This window comes from Moschus berezovskii, chromosome X (assembly GCF_049115385.1).
Source record: "Moschus berezovskii isolate FMDL1 chromosome X, NW_MosBer_1.0, whole genome shotgun sequence".
Lineage (NCBI taxonomy): Eukaryota > Metazoa > Chordata > Mammalia > Artiodactyla > Moschidae > Moschus > Moschus berezovskii.
Window position 1 is genome coordinate 50,648,715 of NC_142488.1, and position 16,435 is coordinate 50,665,149.

The 16,435-nt window shown below is 38.6% G+C and overlaps 1 protein-coding gene across 18 annotated transcripts in view; it reads left to right on the forward strand.

The window, feature by feature from the left end:
* The window catches only part of HUWE1 (HECT, UBA and WWE domain containing E3 ubiquitin protein ligase 1), a 168,051-nt gene that overhangs the window by 118,427 nt on the left and 33,189 nt on the right, over positions 1–16,435 (forward strand). For 15 of the 18 annotated variants that reach the window (XM_088834059.1, XM_088834063.1, XM_088834061.1 and 12 more), the window contains 11 exons: positions 955–1,107; positions 2,692–2,819; positions 3,044–3,125; positions 3,917–4,093; positions 4,573–4,732; positions 5,018–5,376; positions 7,788–7,983; positions 9,136–9,303; positions 10,852–10,997; positions 11,417–11,483; positions 13,716–13,930. In XM_088834059.1, the coding sequence (XP_088690185.1) occupies positions 955–1,107; positions 2,692–2,819; positions 3,044–3,125; positions 3,917–4,093; positions 4,573–4,732; positions 5,018–5,376; positions 7,788–7,983; positions 9,136–9,303; positions 10,852–10,997; positions 11,417–11,483; positions 13,716–13,930 (1,851 nt within the window). The remainder of the gene's footprint in view (positions 1–954; positions 1,108–2,691; positions 2,820–3,043; positions 3,126–3,916; positions 4,094–4,572; positions 4,733–5,017; positions 5,377–7,787; positions 7,984–9,135; positions 9,304–10,851; positions 10,998–11,416; positions 11,484–13,715; positions 13,931–16,435) is intronic. The other 3 variants (XM_088834065.1, XM_055437970.2, XM_088834069.1) reach the window with 1 other exon arrangement.

Here is a 16,435-nt window from a genome sequence, read left to right on the forward strand (position 1 = left end):
AAAATGTCTCTCACTCTTGAGCCAAATTAGGCCCCCTGAACTAACTAAATGTTTCTCCCTCTCCTCCTATGTAATAATCTTTTGACAAATGAGTCCCCATTCTGATCAGTAGTTGGGACCTGTTGTTTGTCTTTTATAAGCAGTGTTTTTCTTGTTATGAAATTAATGTATGCTAGTTGTTGAAATAGAAAAACCACCCTAAATTCCCACATAACCAGTCAACATTTTGGTTATATTTCCTTTACTTTTTTTATGATTTATGTATTTAAATCATTGGAATCTTATTTTATACATTTTTTTAAGTTGAGAGACAGGAAGAAATTAAAAACTGATATATTTAAACATAATTTTAGTGTATGGAAACATCACAAGAGTAAAAGGCAAATTGGATAAAGCTTTTTCTTCCCCGCACGATATGACCAATCTTTAGTTATCTTTATATCAAGAGCTTATAGAAGTGATTTAAGAAAATAAACCTTAATAGAAAGGAGCAATTATATAAAAGTCATTACAAGAGATTTTCAACATACATACTAAAGCGTGACCAATGTTTCTAACATGCTGAGGGTTTTTTTTGTTTTATTTTGTTTTCTCTTTTTCATGATAATTCTGAAGCGGGTATAATGAAAGATTTAAAGTGGGTAGAACCTTTGTAGAGTTGACTATATATGTGCACCAGAAATTTTTTAAATACTCATTTTTTAAACTTAGAATTTAGACTTCTTGTAATCTAGTCTTAAGAAAATAATTTTTAGAGGTGTTTCTTTAATAACATACATCTTCTTTTGATACAGACACCAAATGCCTATAGTAAATATGTTAATATTTACCCAGTCTCCTTCAACCAATGTGTTAGAGGTTGAGGGATTATTTTACAAGGTTGAGAATGTTTTGACAAACCTCATCATACTCTATCTACAGTTATTTGACTTGGCTCCTTTCCTGCTTTTCTAGGTGTGGGAAGCTGCTGATGTATTGATCAAAGCTGCTCTTCCCCTGACAACAAGTGACACAAAAACTGTATCAGAGTGGATCAGTCAGATGGCCACTCTACCCCAGGCCTCTAATTTGGCCACTAGAATCTTGCTTTTAACACTGCTTTTTGAGGTAAGATTTAGACCTTTTGGTCCCTATTATTCATTTATCAAAGAATCATCAAACACCTACCATCTGAGACACTGAAGAAAGTATAGAGAAATGTAGGACATGTCTGTATTTCATGAGCCTACAGTTTCTGATAGGCTGTAATGCACGTGTGTGTGTGTGCTGTCAGTCATGTCCAACTTTTTGCAACCCTATGAACTGTAGCCCGCGAGGCTCCTCTGTCCAAGCGATTCTCCAGGCAAGAATACGGGAGTGGGTTGCCATGCCCTTCTCCCAGGAATCTTCCCTACCCAGGGATCAAACCCGTGTCTCTTGTGTTTCTTGCATTGGGAGGCAGGTTTTTTACCACCAGCACCACCTGGGAAGCCCAGTAATGCACATAATTAAGTATAGAATACAGCATTCTGTGCTACATGAATGATAATAATCTTGAGTTCAGGGAGGTCAGTATACATCACTTTTGGATAATAAGAGAAGTGCTTCTCAGAACAGATGTTACATTTGAATTGGGTCTTAGAGGACTAGAGGGTGGAGTGTAATTAGAAGAAGGTACTTAGAATGACTGTAAGTTGTAGATTTTTTTTGGCTTCTCTGAGGAAATCTAACTAGCAGTGGGGTAGGATATGGAATTTGGTAATAGGTGTCAAATAGAATCTGACTTTTCTTTCTGACCTGGTTAATCAGCAGATTATTTGAGGTAAAGCATGTTCTTATTCCAACCAACATAGGAATTAGGAGGCAACTAACCTTGAACAAGTGACTCTTCATTTTTATCTTATCATGTTTAATGGTAAAACCTGGATTTAATGGAGTAAACCCTTTATAGCATATTGGAGTTAAGTACAATATGTGTCATACTTTATGTCTACAGTCTTGGGGCTTTCCTTTATAATGGAAGTGGTGATTCTTATTATATAACGCTTGTGAATAGATACTTGTGGGAAAGATTGCAAAGTTCTGAATGCTGGGGGTCCCCAATAACATTATAATGAGAAATTACTCATGAGCCCCCCCTTTTTTTTAAAATCACAAATGACAGTCTTTCTTCTGGTCTTTTTTCCTATATGTTTAAACAGTCAGGATCAGAATGTTTAGAAAGTTTTGTGTTCTTTCGAGTATTATATTATGAATATTTACCATGTCATGTATATATTGTTCCATCTTTTCAATGTCCCATAGTTTAAGTATCACCTATTGGTGGCCATTTATTTAAATTATTTCCATTGATTTCCTGTTACATCAATAAGGCTTTATGTAGCCCCTGTAAGAGGAACTATTAACTTTGTTGCTGTGTTTAATTATTCCATCTTCCTTGGATGATTATAAAGGTTCTCTGTAAATCAGAAGCTTTTAAGCTAGCATAGATGACAGTTCTTAATGATATTAATCATATTAGTAATAGTTTCCAGATTAAGCACATACTAATGTACACTGTGTTGGCACTGTATATATCTCAGATCACACTGGTAAGTGGTGGAATTTGAATTCAGCCAATTCCATTAGTGTTCACTCTTTTGTTTTATACCATAGTAATCCTTGAAACTAAGTAGAAGTTGTTATTTTTTTTCTCTTTGATTAACCAATCAGGAGTTGAAGCTACCTTGTGCTTGGGTGGTTGAATCTAGTGGCATCCTTAATGTCCTAATCAAACTCTTGGAAGTGGTTCAGCCCTGCCTACAGGCCGCCAAGGAACAAAAGGAAGTCCAGACCCCAAAGTGAGTGACCCTGTATCTCTCCTGGTTTCATTTCTATTTCTCTGGGCCTTTGGGCCCTCAAGTTTAGGACTTGAATCATGCAGTTTCCTGGGGCATGTATGGGATGAATCTTGGATACCTTTTATGATTTGAAAATTGTGTAGTACCTGATAAAATCAAGGTAAGTTTTCCCATGTTGCACAGGTTTCTGGTTTGCCCAGAGTAAATCATTTCTTCTGTTTTAGGTGGATCACTCCAGTGTTGCTCCTGATTGATTTCTATGAAAAAACAGCCATTTCCTCAAAGAGAAGAGCCCAAATGACTAAGGTACATAAAACTGTATATGTTTTATATACCGTGTATATGGTGAGCAGAACAGCTGAGCTTCTTGAGGCAAGAATAGACCAGAAGAGAATATGGGATAGTGGTATTAAAAAAAATGTAAAGCTCTCTGATCAAGGCATAAATCTCTTGAGGGATCTTGATAATTAGAGTTATCTTCTGAATTGGAAGTTAGAATTTAGTTTTTTATGGAGCTGCTTGCTAAAAGGTCCAAGAATTTACCCTGGAAGTGAATGTTAAAGAAGTGTGCTATCTCCAGAGGAGGAGTGGCTCTTCTGTTATGTGAAGGGCTGGGTGTGCAACAGTTCCTCCAAAAGCAAGTGCTGCTTATATAAAAATTATATATGCCACATCATCTCAGTACCTTCTCAGAAACAGAACTTTTATTCCAGTACATCTAAAATAATGTTTATCTTTTGTGGAAAATAGTTGGAAACAAAAGGAAAGGATCACAGGATAAGAGTCAGTCAGTCAGTCAGTTCAGTCGCTCAGTCGTGTCCGACTCTCCGCGACCCCATGAATCACAGCACGCCAGGCCTCCCTGTCCATCACCAACTCCCGGAGAGTAGAGAGTATTTTATGCCTATGGAGAAGCTCAGGGATGTGAGGGATAAGGTATATGAAAACTTCTCTCTTGGTTTACAAAGTATAATAAATGTTCAGTATATTTCCTTTTCCTGGGTTAGCTTAAGCAATGAATACTGATGAAATTACTGTTTCTTCTAATAGTCAACATTATAAGGAAATACAGTAAAACTTTGTGCTCTTGTATTTAGTACCTACAGTCTAACAACAACAACTGGCGCTGGTTTGATGACCGCTCTGGACGTTGGTGTAGTTACAGTGCAAGCAACAACAGCACTATTGATTCTGCCTGGAAATCTGGAGAGACAAGTGTGCGTTTCACTGCAGGCCGAAGAAGATACACTGTCCAGTTCACTACAATGGTACAGGTACATGCTCACTCGATGCCATAAACTTGATTGAAGGAGGGGAATGTGCTTAGTATGCCTTTCGATTTGCTTCTTCCAGAACCAGCAGTCCTGACATGTTATAAGAACAGTATTACCATTACTAAATGGGGTATAGTTTTCAGAGAACTGAGTCTTTTTAAAACTATATTTTAGGCCAGGAGTCTTGGCAATTTAATACTGTCCCACCTGGAAATCAATTTAAGTGTTTAGTCAAGGATTAGGGAGTTGCTGGAATATGGTGTCTGCTCTACTGGAAAGTTTCATAACTTGCTGTAGAGCCTTGTGTATGCCATTTTGTTTCTTAGGACCTTCGGGCTTTCTTTCTGTAAATAACAGGGATGGGATAAATTGCCAAAAGTCCTTCCTGTTAAAGCATTTTGCCACTGAGTCCCAATTCCCCCATTTCCCCTTATAATTCTTTTTTCTGTAGAGATATTTTTGTCTGCTTGAATTCCTAGGTTAATGAGGAAACAGGGAACCGGCGTCCTGTAATGCTGACACTCCTGAGGGTACCACGATTGAATAAAAATTCTAAAAACAGCAATGGACAGGAACTAGAGAAGACACTGGAAGAAAGCAAAGAAATGGATATCAAACGTAAAGAAAATAAAACCAGTGGTATGGACTTTCAGTTTTCAGTCTTTCAAGGAGGGTCTTACAGTAAAGCTAACGTGCCTTTATGGCTTAAATTCTGACCAGTTTCATCATGAGTGATTTCTTACCCTTCAGATTGCTTGGTGACTTAAAGATACATAGTTCTTCTTTTTATATGCTTTTTCATCTGGTCTTTGAATTGGTGTTTGGTATATTTGTCTTAATAGGACCCAAGTGTTTGGTTACTTCAGAGGGAGAGGATGGAAGGAAATGTCAAGTTAACTATCTGAACACTTTTCCCATTTGTAGATACCCCCTTGGCCCTAGACAGTACAAATACTGAAAAGGAGACAAGCCTGGAAGAAACAAAAATTGGGGAAATCTTGATCCAGGGCCTGACAGAGGATATGGTGACTGTTTTAATCCGGGCCTGTGTGAGCATGCTAGGCGTCCCTGTGGATCCAGACACTTTGCATGCCACCCTTCGCCTATGCCTGAGGCTCACCCGAGACCACAAATATGCCATGATGTTTGCAGAGCTGAAGAGCACTCGCATGATCTTAAATCTGACCCAGAGTTCAGGCTTCAATGGGTTTACTCCCCTGGTCACCCTTCTCTTAAGACACATCATTGAGGACCCCTGCACCCTGCGCCATACTATGGAAAAGGTGAGTCTTTGGTGTCCAGTGCTGGTTTAGCTTTATATCATACTTTATTCTCCTTGGTCTCAGAACAGATTGACTTCTGGTTCTTCTTCGGGTATATAGCTATGTGTTATATATGTGCTCTGCCCAGAAAAATTTCCCAGCTGTGTCCTCAGGTGCTTGCTTAGATATGATAGATAATGCCACTGAGTAACATTTAAAAAGTACTAGAAAATAGGATTTTTTACCCCTAAATTACTATAGTGATAGCTCTTAAACAGAAAATCCTCTTCACCTAAGAGCCTATTTTCCAACCATTGTGTTTTAGGGATTGTAAAAATAAAGTTTATCCTTGAATAACAAGTTTGAACTGCACAGGTCCACTTATATAAAGATTTTTTTTTCCAATAGTAAACACTAAAGTACTACCACAATCAGTTGGTTAAATTCGCAGATACAGAACCTCAGATATGGAGAGCCAACTATAAGTTATACGTGGATTTTCAACAGCATGGAGGGCTGGTGCCCCTAACCCCCACAATATTCAAGCGTTGGCTATAGTAAAGTTTTTGGAATGTTTATGACTGGGAAAAGCTCTTTACAAATAAACATTGTGCATATGAAAACTGAGGTTTATATCTTAATTTTAGGAAACACATAAAGCAATAGAAGAAAGTAATTAGAAAAATAAAAACCTTTATGACATCAACTTAAGACTTTAACAGAAGGGTTAGGAGCTAACATTTTGCATGTTAAGGCTTTTTCTCCACTGTACTTTTACAGACTCTTCTTTCCTCTGCTAATTCTTTGTCAGCAGTCATCAGGTGAATGTTACTGAACTACCAATTTCCTCTCTAAGAACAGTTTCCCACATTTATATGTAGTGTTGCTATTCACATTTTTGTGCATAGCTTTGTCACATTTATGATTGTTTTTCTTATAAATGCTTAGAAATTGGATCAAAAGGTATAAATTATTTCGGTGCCACTTCATACTTCTTTGTGTATATGAGTATATATCTCACATTCTTCAGATAATTCTTTCTCAGCCAGCTTATTTTATTTCACCTGATAGGAGCAAAAGAAGGAGGGCTGTTAAAGACAGCATGTACATTGATCCAATGTTAGGAGACAGCCCAACAGAGAAGAAACAACTATATACACAGACAGTATTCTGACTTAAAAACACTTTTAAAATGTTTAAAGCTTAAACAACTTTTTTAAATGCTAGGAAAAAAATACAGGTTCTTGTTGGACGACAGAAAACTTTCTAAACTTAAAGGAAATTTTATTTGTGGGTATAGGGAACAAAGGAATATCAGTAGCAGTTTTAATGTATCAAGTGGCAAAATGTAAATGCTTGATAATATCCACTGCAGGTACAGGAGTGGAGAACTAGGCATACTCTTACTTTTTGTAGGAGTGGAAATTACCCACATTGGAGGGTAATTTGGTATTATCAGTTTAAGATACTCATTGACCTAGAAATTCTGTGGCCAAGAATTTATCTGATAACTAAAGTCAAGTATGCCAAGGTATATATACAAGAATGTTCACTGTAGAACTGCTTATAATATCAAGACTAGACATCCAGTGTCCTACAAAGGACAGAATAAATAAACAATGGCACATAGTGGAATTGCATTTTTCTGTATTTAAAGAATGAGAGTTATTTTACGATTTGGAGCCTGACAGGCAAGATAATGGAGGTTATTATGCTAAACTGAAGGGTGTGGCTGTAGTGTTTACTATTAGAAAAAAATCTGCATATAAGTGGACCTGTCCAGTTCAGACCTGTTATTCAAGGATCACCTGTACTTTTACAACCCGAAAACACAGTGTTTGGAAAATAGGCTCTTGAGTGAAGTAATCCTGCAGGGAATGATCTTTAAAACATGAACTTGTGGAAGGTGTCCTAGTCCCTTACTAACAAGTTTTAGTTCAAGAAACCTATACTCCTGGCTGTCATTATCCAAGACTGATGATTGACTTTGAAACTTTAGTTTTGTTCTTATACAAAGTGGGTGTCAGTATTACATATTTTTAGAGTTTGAACTATTCTGATTTAAAATTGGGATGGCATGTGGGAAGGCCCAGAACTGGCACTTAAATTTGGGAGCTTTAATTTGGAGGGATGATTAGTGATCTAGATATGTTTTCTAGTTTCTATAAGGATTGCATATCATCTAGTCTAATAGTTGATAGTTTGTGGGGTATGCTGAATGTTGTAACTTTTTTATAAGCCATATTTTTTTGAATTGTGAAGGACTAAAATTCAAAAGACCCAAGTGTGTCTTCCTCCCAAAGATCAAAAGGCTTTCATCCACTGTCTTGAGGGAGAGCTTGGTTGGTATTTTAATCCTTGGTAACTCTTCCTGGAATGCAGTTTTGTTTTAGAAAGTGGTCTTTAATCAGTAGTGTCCCCTTCTTTACTAGGTTGTTCGCTCAGCAGCTACAAGTGGAGCTGGTAGCACTACCTCTGGTGTTGTATCTGGCAGCCTCGGCTCTCGGGAGATCAACTACATCCTTCGTGTCCTTGGACCAGCCGCATGCCGCAACCCAGACATTTTCACAGAAGTGGCCAACTGCTGTATCCGCATTGCCCTTCCAGCCCCTCGCGGCTCAGGAACTGGTAAGTTTACCCTTCTCCTGGCCTTTGAGACATTGAGGTCTGTGACTTAGTATAACTCAAAAAATTTTCTGTGAGGAAGCCTGTAGCTTGGAAAACTTCCTTAGGCAGGCATTGGGACATTGGCTTGTTGATCAGGTGGGTCAATTCAGAGGTAGTTCAATAGCTTCCTGGTCTTTGCCCTGTTGTAATTACTGCCAGAGATGCCAAGGACTCAATTCAGTCTAGTCCTTGCCTTCAAAGAGTTTATCTTGGTGTGACAACGGGGATTACAAATGGAGTGAATGGTTTACCGGTAGAGTGATAATTGAGGGATAAGTGGACATGTGACTTATGCAGTAGAAAGTGTGCGGTATCATCATTATATTCTTGCCAAAAATATTTGAACTATAGTTATGAGGAATAAATTAGATGGGTACAAATTTGAGACATTCCATAATGTCATGAAAGGGGAAAAAAAATGCAAGGATCTCATAGATAAAAGGAGATGAGAAACCAGCAACCTTAATGGGATGCTGACTCTAGATAAAAGGAGATTTGGAGAAATTAGAATATTTACTGTGTAAAAGATAATATAATTGTATCTGTGTTAAATTTCTTGAGTATTATTGTATTCTGGCTGTGTTGGAAAATATCCTTGATTCTTAGATTCGGGTAGACATATAGGAATGGAAAATGGTGATTCTAGATGAAAAGTATATGGATGTTTTTGTACTAACCTTTCAGCTTTTCTGTGGGGTTTGGGGTTTTTTGGTTTGTTTTTTTAAATTAAAAGTTGGGAAAGGGACTAATTGTTTTGGGAGCCCCAGCCTGGCCCTGCCTGTGCTCATCATTTCTCATACGTGGTCTCTTTTAATCCCCAGATTTTCAAGAATGAGAAAATTGAGGTTTATTAAAATAATTTGGCCAAGATCCTATCACAGACTTGATTTTAAAACCAAATGTCCCCATATCCAAATTCTGTATTCTTTTTTTACTGTTTGATACTGCTGTATTAAATCCTATGGGATTTAGGGAAGGTAAAAGCCATCTTTTCTAAGTAGACTTCTTGAACATTGTTTGGAAGTGGCCCTCCACTTCTTAGTCTTTATCAGTTACCAGATGTAGGTACCTGTTCATTATTGACTAATTTTTCTCTATCTCACTTTGACTTAGCTTCAGATGATGAGTTTGAGAATCTCAGAATTAAAGGCCCGAATGCTGTACAGCTGGTGAAAACAACCCCTTTGAAGCCATCACCTCTGCCTGTCATTCCTGATACTATCAAGGACGTGATCTATGACATGCTAAATGCCCTGGCTGCATACCATGCTCCAGAGGAAGGTATGTAACTAGCCCACCTGAGGAGGCTGGCACTTTGGTTAGGTCACTTTAACCAACCCATGGCTTAGTGAGCATTCAACTATTTCCCCATGCTCTAGGAATCAAGATGAATAAGACACATAGCCCCCTTCTCTAAAGAAGTTAATAGTTAATAGTTATACAGTATGAATGATAACAGTCTGACAAAGGATATGACCAAGGAATGATAAAATGCCGACAAAGGTCCATATAATATGTCAAAACTATGGCATTTCTAGTAGTCATGTGTGGATGTGAGAGTTGGAAGGCTGAGCACCGAAGAATTGATGTTTTTGAACTGGGTGTTGTAGAAGACTCTTGAAAGCCACTTGGACAGCAAGAAGATAAAATCAGTCAACCCTAAAGGAAATCAACCCTGAATATTCATTGGCAGGACTGATGCTGAAGCTGAAGCTCCAATACTTCAGCAAAATCTGATGTGAAGAGCCGACTCATTGAAAAAGACCCTGATGCTGGGAAAGACTGAGGGCAGGAGGAAAAGGGGCTGACAGAGGATGAGATGGTTGGATGGCATCATCAACTTAATGTACATGAGTTTGAGCAAACTGGAAGATAGTGAAGGACAGGGAAGCCTGACGTGCTGCAGTCCATGGGGTTGCAGAATTGGGCACGACTGATGATTGAACAAGAACAAAAATGAATGATAAGGATAAGTAGATTGCCCAAATCTTTTATATAAGACTACATCCCATATAGGCAAGAGTGAACAAAGGTTAAAAAGGAGATAATAGCATCTTATGAGCAGGTTGAAAATAAAATACTAAGTCATCTCTAATGTTTTCATTCTCATAAACAAAACATCTTTGTTGCCCAGTATTACAAGGTGTGGCTAGGCTTCCTGACCTTTGAGACCACCATCCCTATCTTTTGTCCTTAGTTAAGGTGCTGCTTTTAAGTATTGGGAAAGTGATAAATGAATTTACTATAATGGCTACTTACAGTAGCCATTTATTGACTTCCCACTGTACAAGGCAAAGTCAGGTATGTTCATTTAAACTTAGTAGTGACAGCTAAGGACAGTGAGGAGACTAAATGGCCTGTGATCACAAAACTATTGATAGAATGAGGTTTTCAATCATGCTCTCTCTACATTTCTCATTCTTAAATCAAAGCCTAGCAATATTACTATGTAAAAGTTGTAGCAACTTGGAGCAAATTGACTAAGCTACCAGATGGGCATTAACACTGCACAGTCTAAAAGGTTGGAGAAGGCAATGGCAAGCCACTCCAGTACTCTTGCCTAGAAAATCCCATGGATGGAGCAGCCTGGTGGGCTGCAGTCCGTGGGGTCGCTAAGGGTCGGACACGACTGAGCGACTTCACTTTCACTTTCCACTTTCACACATTGGAGAAGGAAATGGCAACCCACTCCAGTGTTCTTGCCTGGAGAATCCCAGGGACAGGGAAGCCTGGTGGGCTTCTGTCTATGGGGTCGCACAGAGTCGGACACGACTGAAGTGACTTAGCAGCAGCAGTCTAAAAGGTTTTGTTTTGTTTTTGTTTTTCTAGCAGACAAATCTGATCCTAAACCAGGGGGTATGACTCAAGAGGTTGGCCAGCTCCTGCAAGACATGGGTGATGATGTATACCAGCAATACCGGTCACTTACCCGTCAGAGCAGTGACTTTGATACACAGTCAGGATTTTCCATTAATGTAAGTCAGTTCCAACCTTCGATTTTCCGTCTCTTTTTGGTACCTATTATGGGATAAAGGGTTATGCCAAGAATATTTCAAAAGTGTTAATTTTGATGTATCTATAAATTATCTGTTTCCTTAAAATGAAGATTGGGTTGGTTGTCCCTGGGATTTTCTTTTTTCTCCTTGGATTAGAAATGTTTCTTTAATTCATTTTTCATTCTCATCTTCCTCTGTTCTCTTTTCTGCCAGTCTTCTAATGGCTGTTTATAATGATACCTTCCCACAGGTTATAATATATAGATGGGAAAGGTGGTTAAAAGATAGACAAAGAGAGTCGATAACATTTACAGCCAGTACCCTGAAAAGGAGTCCTGCCACTTGGGGACAGTTGTCTTTGAAATTAATAATGGCTCAGGAGTTTTCTTCTTCCATAGAGTCAGGTCTTTGCTGCAGATGGTGCCTCCACTGAGACTTCCACATCTGGGGTATCCCAAGGAGAAGGTAATGGGTTCACTTTTCTCTTTTGTTCTTATTCCTTGAGAGGACAACTTGAAGAAACTGGGTGTCCTGGACAGACAGTAGAGGAATATAGGCATAATTGTCATGTTTACTTGCCTAAGTGAAGTTTCTCAGGGGTGAGCTCAGCATTCTGTAAACAAAAGGTCCATCCCAGTTACCTGAGACCGGATTAAGTCTTTATACTCTTCAGGAATCCAGGAATACATGCAGATCTCCTTAGAGCCAGCTCAGGACTGTAGGCCTCATTTCTTACCATTGCTACCAGCTCCAGAAATTGCAATGCTTTCTATAGGGTCTTTAGAAGACTGCCATTTAAATGCCCCAGTGAGAGCTGGTACGGCACAACAGTGTTATTAAGGAGCATCCATTAATGACCAGAGCCAGGTAAATCAAAGACCCTGGGCCCAAAGGGCTCAGGCCAGCTTTCTGTATCAACGTTTCACCCATACCTGTTTTCTTATTGAGCTCTATTCCATTTCATAGTATGGCATCCTGGCCCTGTACCCACCCCTCATTATATGCTAAAATTAATGGAACTGACCATAAAAAAGAATGAAATTTTGCCATTTGCAGCAACATGGATGGAATTGGAGGGCCTTATGCTTAGTGAAATAAGATAAATAGAAATATAGTATGACATCACTTTTACGTGGAATCGAAAAATAAAACCAGTGAATACACAAAAGAAGCATACTAACATACAGAGAACAGGCTAGTGATTACCAGTGGGGAGAATTAGGCGGGGGCAGTATAAGGGTAGGGGATTAAGAAATTCAAACTATTAGGTGTAAACTAAACTACAAGGATATATTAGGGAATATAGCCAATATTTTATTATAACTATAAATGAAGTATCGGAGAAGGCAATGGCAAGCCACTCCAGTACTCTTGCCTAGAAAATCCCATGGATGGAGGAGCCTGGTAGACTGCAGTCCGTGGGGTCGCTAAGGGTCGGACACGACTGAGCGACTTCACTTTCACTTTTCACTTTCCAGTTTCACACATTGGAGAAGGAAATGGCAGCCCACTCCAGTGTTCTTGCCTGGAGAATCCCAGGGATGGGGGAGCCTGGTGGGCTTCCGTCTATGGGGTCACACAGAGTCGGACACGACTGAAGTGACTTAGCAGCAGCAGCAGCATAAATGAAGTATAGCCATTAAAAATTGTGAATCACTGTATTATACACCTGTAACTGGTATAATTTTGTGCGGCACTGCAATTCAAAAGGAAATGAATAAATAAAGCCAATGGAACTGTAACTTAACTAACCCAGTAGTGGTTGCTATGGTAACATCCTTTAGTTCTCTTCTTGAAACCTCTGCATATATTTCTTTTGGTAGCTTCCACTAAGACTTATTATAGAACCTTGGTGCCAGTGACACTCTTCTAGCTATAACATTTGCATGGTGGATTCTTGCTTTCTAGCAGTTTGAACAGAGTCTATTGGCTGCTTGCCAGGAATTAGAGAAATGTCCTGTGGATGAGACAGTTCAAGAGCTGCTGCTTCTTGACAGGAAAGAGCTTTGAAATCTTAAGATGTTGTCCTTAATACCAGACTAGCCCATGGAGATAAGTTTAAAAGGCTAATAATTAATAGAATATTGGTTAGTTCATTTTGTTGGACTTACTGCTCGTATGTAGTATATAGTATAAATGATAGTAGTATCATTCAAGGGAAACATCATTGCCCACTATGTGACAGACTGTGTCATATCTGACTCTCTCTACAACCCCATGGATTATCTCCCACCAGGCTTCTCTGCCCATGGGATTCTCCAGGCAAGAATACTAGAGTGGGTTGCCATTTCCTTCTCCAGGGGATCTTCCTGACCGGGGGATCAAACCCATGCTTCCTGCATCGGCAGGTGGATTCTTTACCACTGAGCCACCAGGGAAGCTGTGTTGGACTATAGGAGACACCAAAATGAATCAGATTCGTTCCCTGCACTTAAGGAATTTTGTCTAGTGAGGGTAACATGCACTGTTGTATTTCTGGAACATTGTAAGAGGACGGAAATGGCAGAAGATGTGTGAACATACTGTATCCACAGATTACGTCTGAAACCTGACCATCTTAGTTATCTGTCCTACTGGAGTAGGAGGAGGGCATTCAGTTTGCACTAGTGGCCTGAAGTGGTATCCTTTCCACCGAAGACTTGATTTTGCCAATATTCCTGTGTGGAATTGAACCAGTGTTTGTCTCTTTTTCAACAGTGTCAACTCCGGAGGAGTCTCGGGATGGGAAGAAAGATAAAGAAGGGGACCGGGCCTCTGAGGAAGGCAAGCAGAAAGGCAAGGGCAGCAAACCTTTAATGCCCACCTCCACTATTCTTCGGCTTCTGGCAGAGTTGGTGAGATCCTATGTTGGTATTGCTACCCTGATTGCCAACTACAGCTACACTGTGGGCCAGTCTGAGCTGATCAAAGAGGTAATATTTCTAATTTTTGCTTAATATTTTATACTTGCATCATTTGGATACCTGCTATGTGTTGGATACTTTGCTAGGAACCCATGCATGCTAGCCCAATGGTGAGAGGCAGAGGCCTCTTAAGACATGTTAATGAGCTCACCTTTTTTTCCGGGATGTGGAGCCATCAGGCTCACTTGCCAAGGAATGAGCTGATACAGTTTATTGCTTTGTTTTGTAGAAAATCACTTGGTCTGCATTAGTAAGAGACTGCAAAAGGCAAGGTTGTAGTCAGACCAGTCAGGACTGCTAATATAGTAGTCTAGGGTAATATAGGATCTTGATGAAGTTAGAGGGGAAAATGAATGAGTTGAAGAGAGATTTTAACAGTAGAAATGGATGAGATTGGATTTGGAGGGTAAAGGTGAAATCAAGAACTCAAGAGATGTTTCTTGTTTTATGTTTTTTTATCTTTCATTAGAAGAGGAAATGGTTCAAAGAGAAAATGTGGAATATGAGAGGTATCTGTGGGTCACCTACGTAAAGGTATCTAGGAGACAGGAGAATAAATGAAATACACAATATTGGTGTTTATCTTCCAGATGTATTCACACCTGAGCAAAGACACCTGATGTGGTAACAGTATTGGTAATAAATAGAATATAAAAACCTAAATGTTCATCAGTAGAGCATGGGAAAGAAGTCATATTTTATATGTCCTGATACAGAATTATCTTCAGGTTGTATTTTTCAAGTGAAAGGGCACTTTAAGAAACCATATCATGTTCCTATATATGTAAGAGGGGTGCCCAAAGAGGGTTTTTCACAAAGGAGACCTTATTTTGGCAGTCACATAGTTATTTTATGGTTAGTAAGCAGTAAAGGGTGTGAGTAGAACAAAGGCAATCATGTTGCAGACAAAGAATCTGAAAGTAGCTGCCATTTTTCAGCTATTTTTATCTTAATCCAAGCTTTAAAATACATACAAAAATACACAACTCCTAAGTGATTCACCAATTAATTTTTCTTGGATGACTACCATTCAAATAAAACATTAGATACCCCACAAAAGCTACCCCATGCACATCTTTGCCCATCTCCCCTTCCCCTTTGAACTTCCATAAAGTCACCATTATTTAACATTCATAAATTGATTGTGCACTTTATATAAGTGAAATCTTATAGTATGTCCTCCTATATCTGGCTTCTGTTGCTTAACAGGTTTGCAAGATTCATCTTTATGTGTAGTTGTAGTTTATTTTCATTGCTGTATAGAATTTCATTACATGAATGTCACAATCTTATCCATTTTAGTGCTTATAGACATTTGGCTAGTTTTCCTTTTAGAAGTATTAAAAAGTAGTACTGCTATAATCACTTTTATGCATGTCTTGGTGAACATAAGTTCATTGATTTTTGTGTGTGTGTTATATATATAAATTCATATATTTTCTGTTGGATGGTATATGCATTGGAGTGGAATTGCTGGTGGTCTGTTAAGCTTTAGCAACTAGTGTCAAGTTTTCCAGAGCAGTCATGTCAATCTATATAATCACCAGCATAGCCTGTGGGTGTTTGGATTATTTCACCTCCTTGCCAGTACTTGGTATTCCTGTTTTTCATTTTAACTCTTCTAATAGGTTCATACTGGTATTGTGGTTAAAATTTCCTGTCTTTCTTGGCTATATTCTCTTTTGTGAAGTGTCCAAGTCTTATTCTTACTTTCTTCTGAATTCTTTATATATTCTAGATATAAGTCCTTTATGGAATGTGTGTATTAAATATACATTAGACATCTATTTCAAAGCTTATGCCAGTTGTAGTTATAGTAAAAGCATACTTGTGGAATAAGACATTTAATTGCAAATTTGTGCAATTTAATCTGTCAAGTGACCTACTTACTGGTGCTGGATACTCATACATGCTTTACAGATACTATTGATAATCCTCACCTCAGCACTGCAAGATTGTTAGGATTGCTCTCCTTAAGAGAAAAAAGAGGCTCAGAGGGGTCAATAACTTGCTCAGGACCACACTGCAGAGTAGCAGGACTAGGATTAGAGCCCAGATCTCTGGTTTCAAATCCATATTCCTTCCACTCAGTCACGAATACATGATTCCACTCAGGACTTCTTGCCGAAATTGCAAGGCTTTTATTCCAGTTTTTACTGATAATGTTACAGTTTTATTCAGAAAATTGTTTTAACTTTGTGTTTTATTCACTACTGGGAATTTTTGTTATCGCTAGTAGTTCTGTCTTAACCAGAGTCACCCTATCTGATTTCACAGTGCCTAAAATTCTTCAATGCACTTTTTAAATTGAGGTAAAATGCACATAAAACTAAGCATTTTAAAGTATACAGTTGTTGGGATTTAGTGCATTCAGTATTGTGCAACCATCATTTGTATCTAGTTCCAAAATTGCCAGTGTGTTTTGATCCAAAATCTACTTGAATGACAACAGAGCTAAATTTTATCAGGTCAGAAATCATTTTTAGAGGTTGGGAAGTCTGACTTAATTTTCTC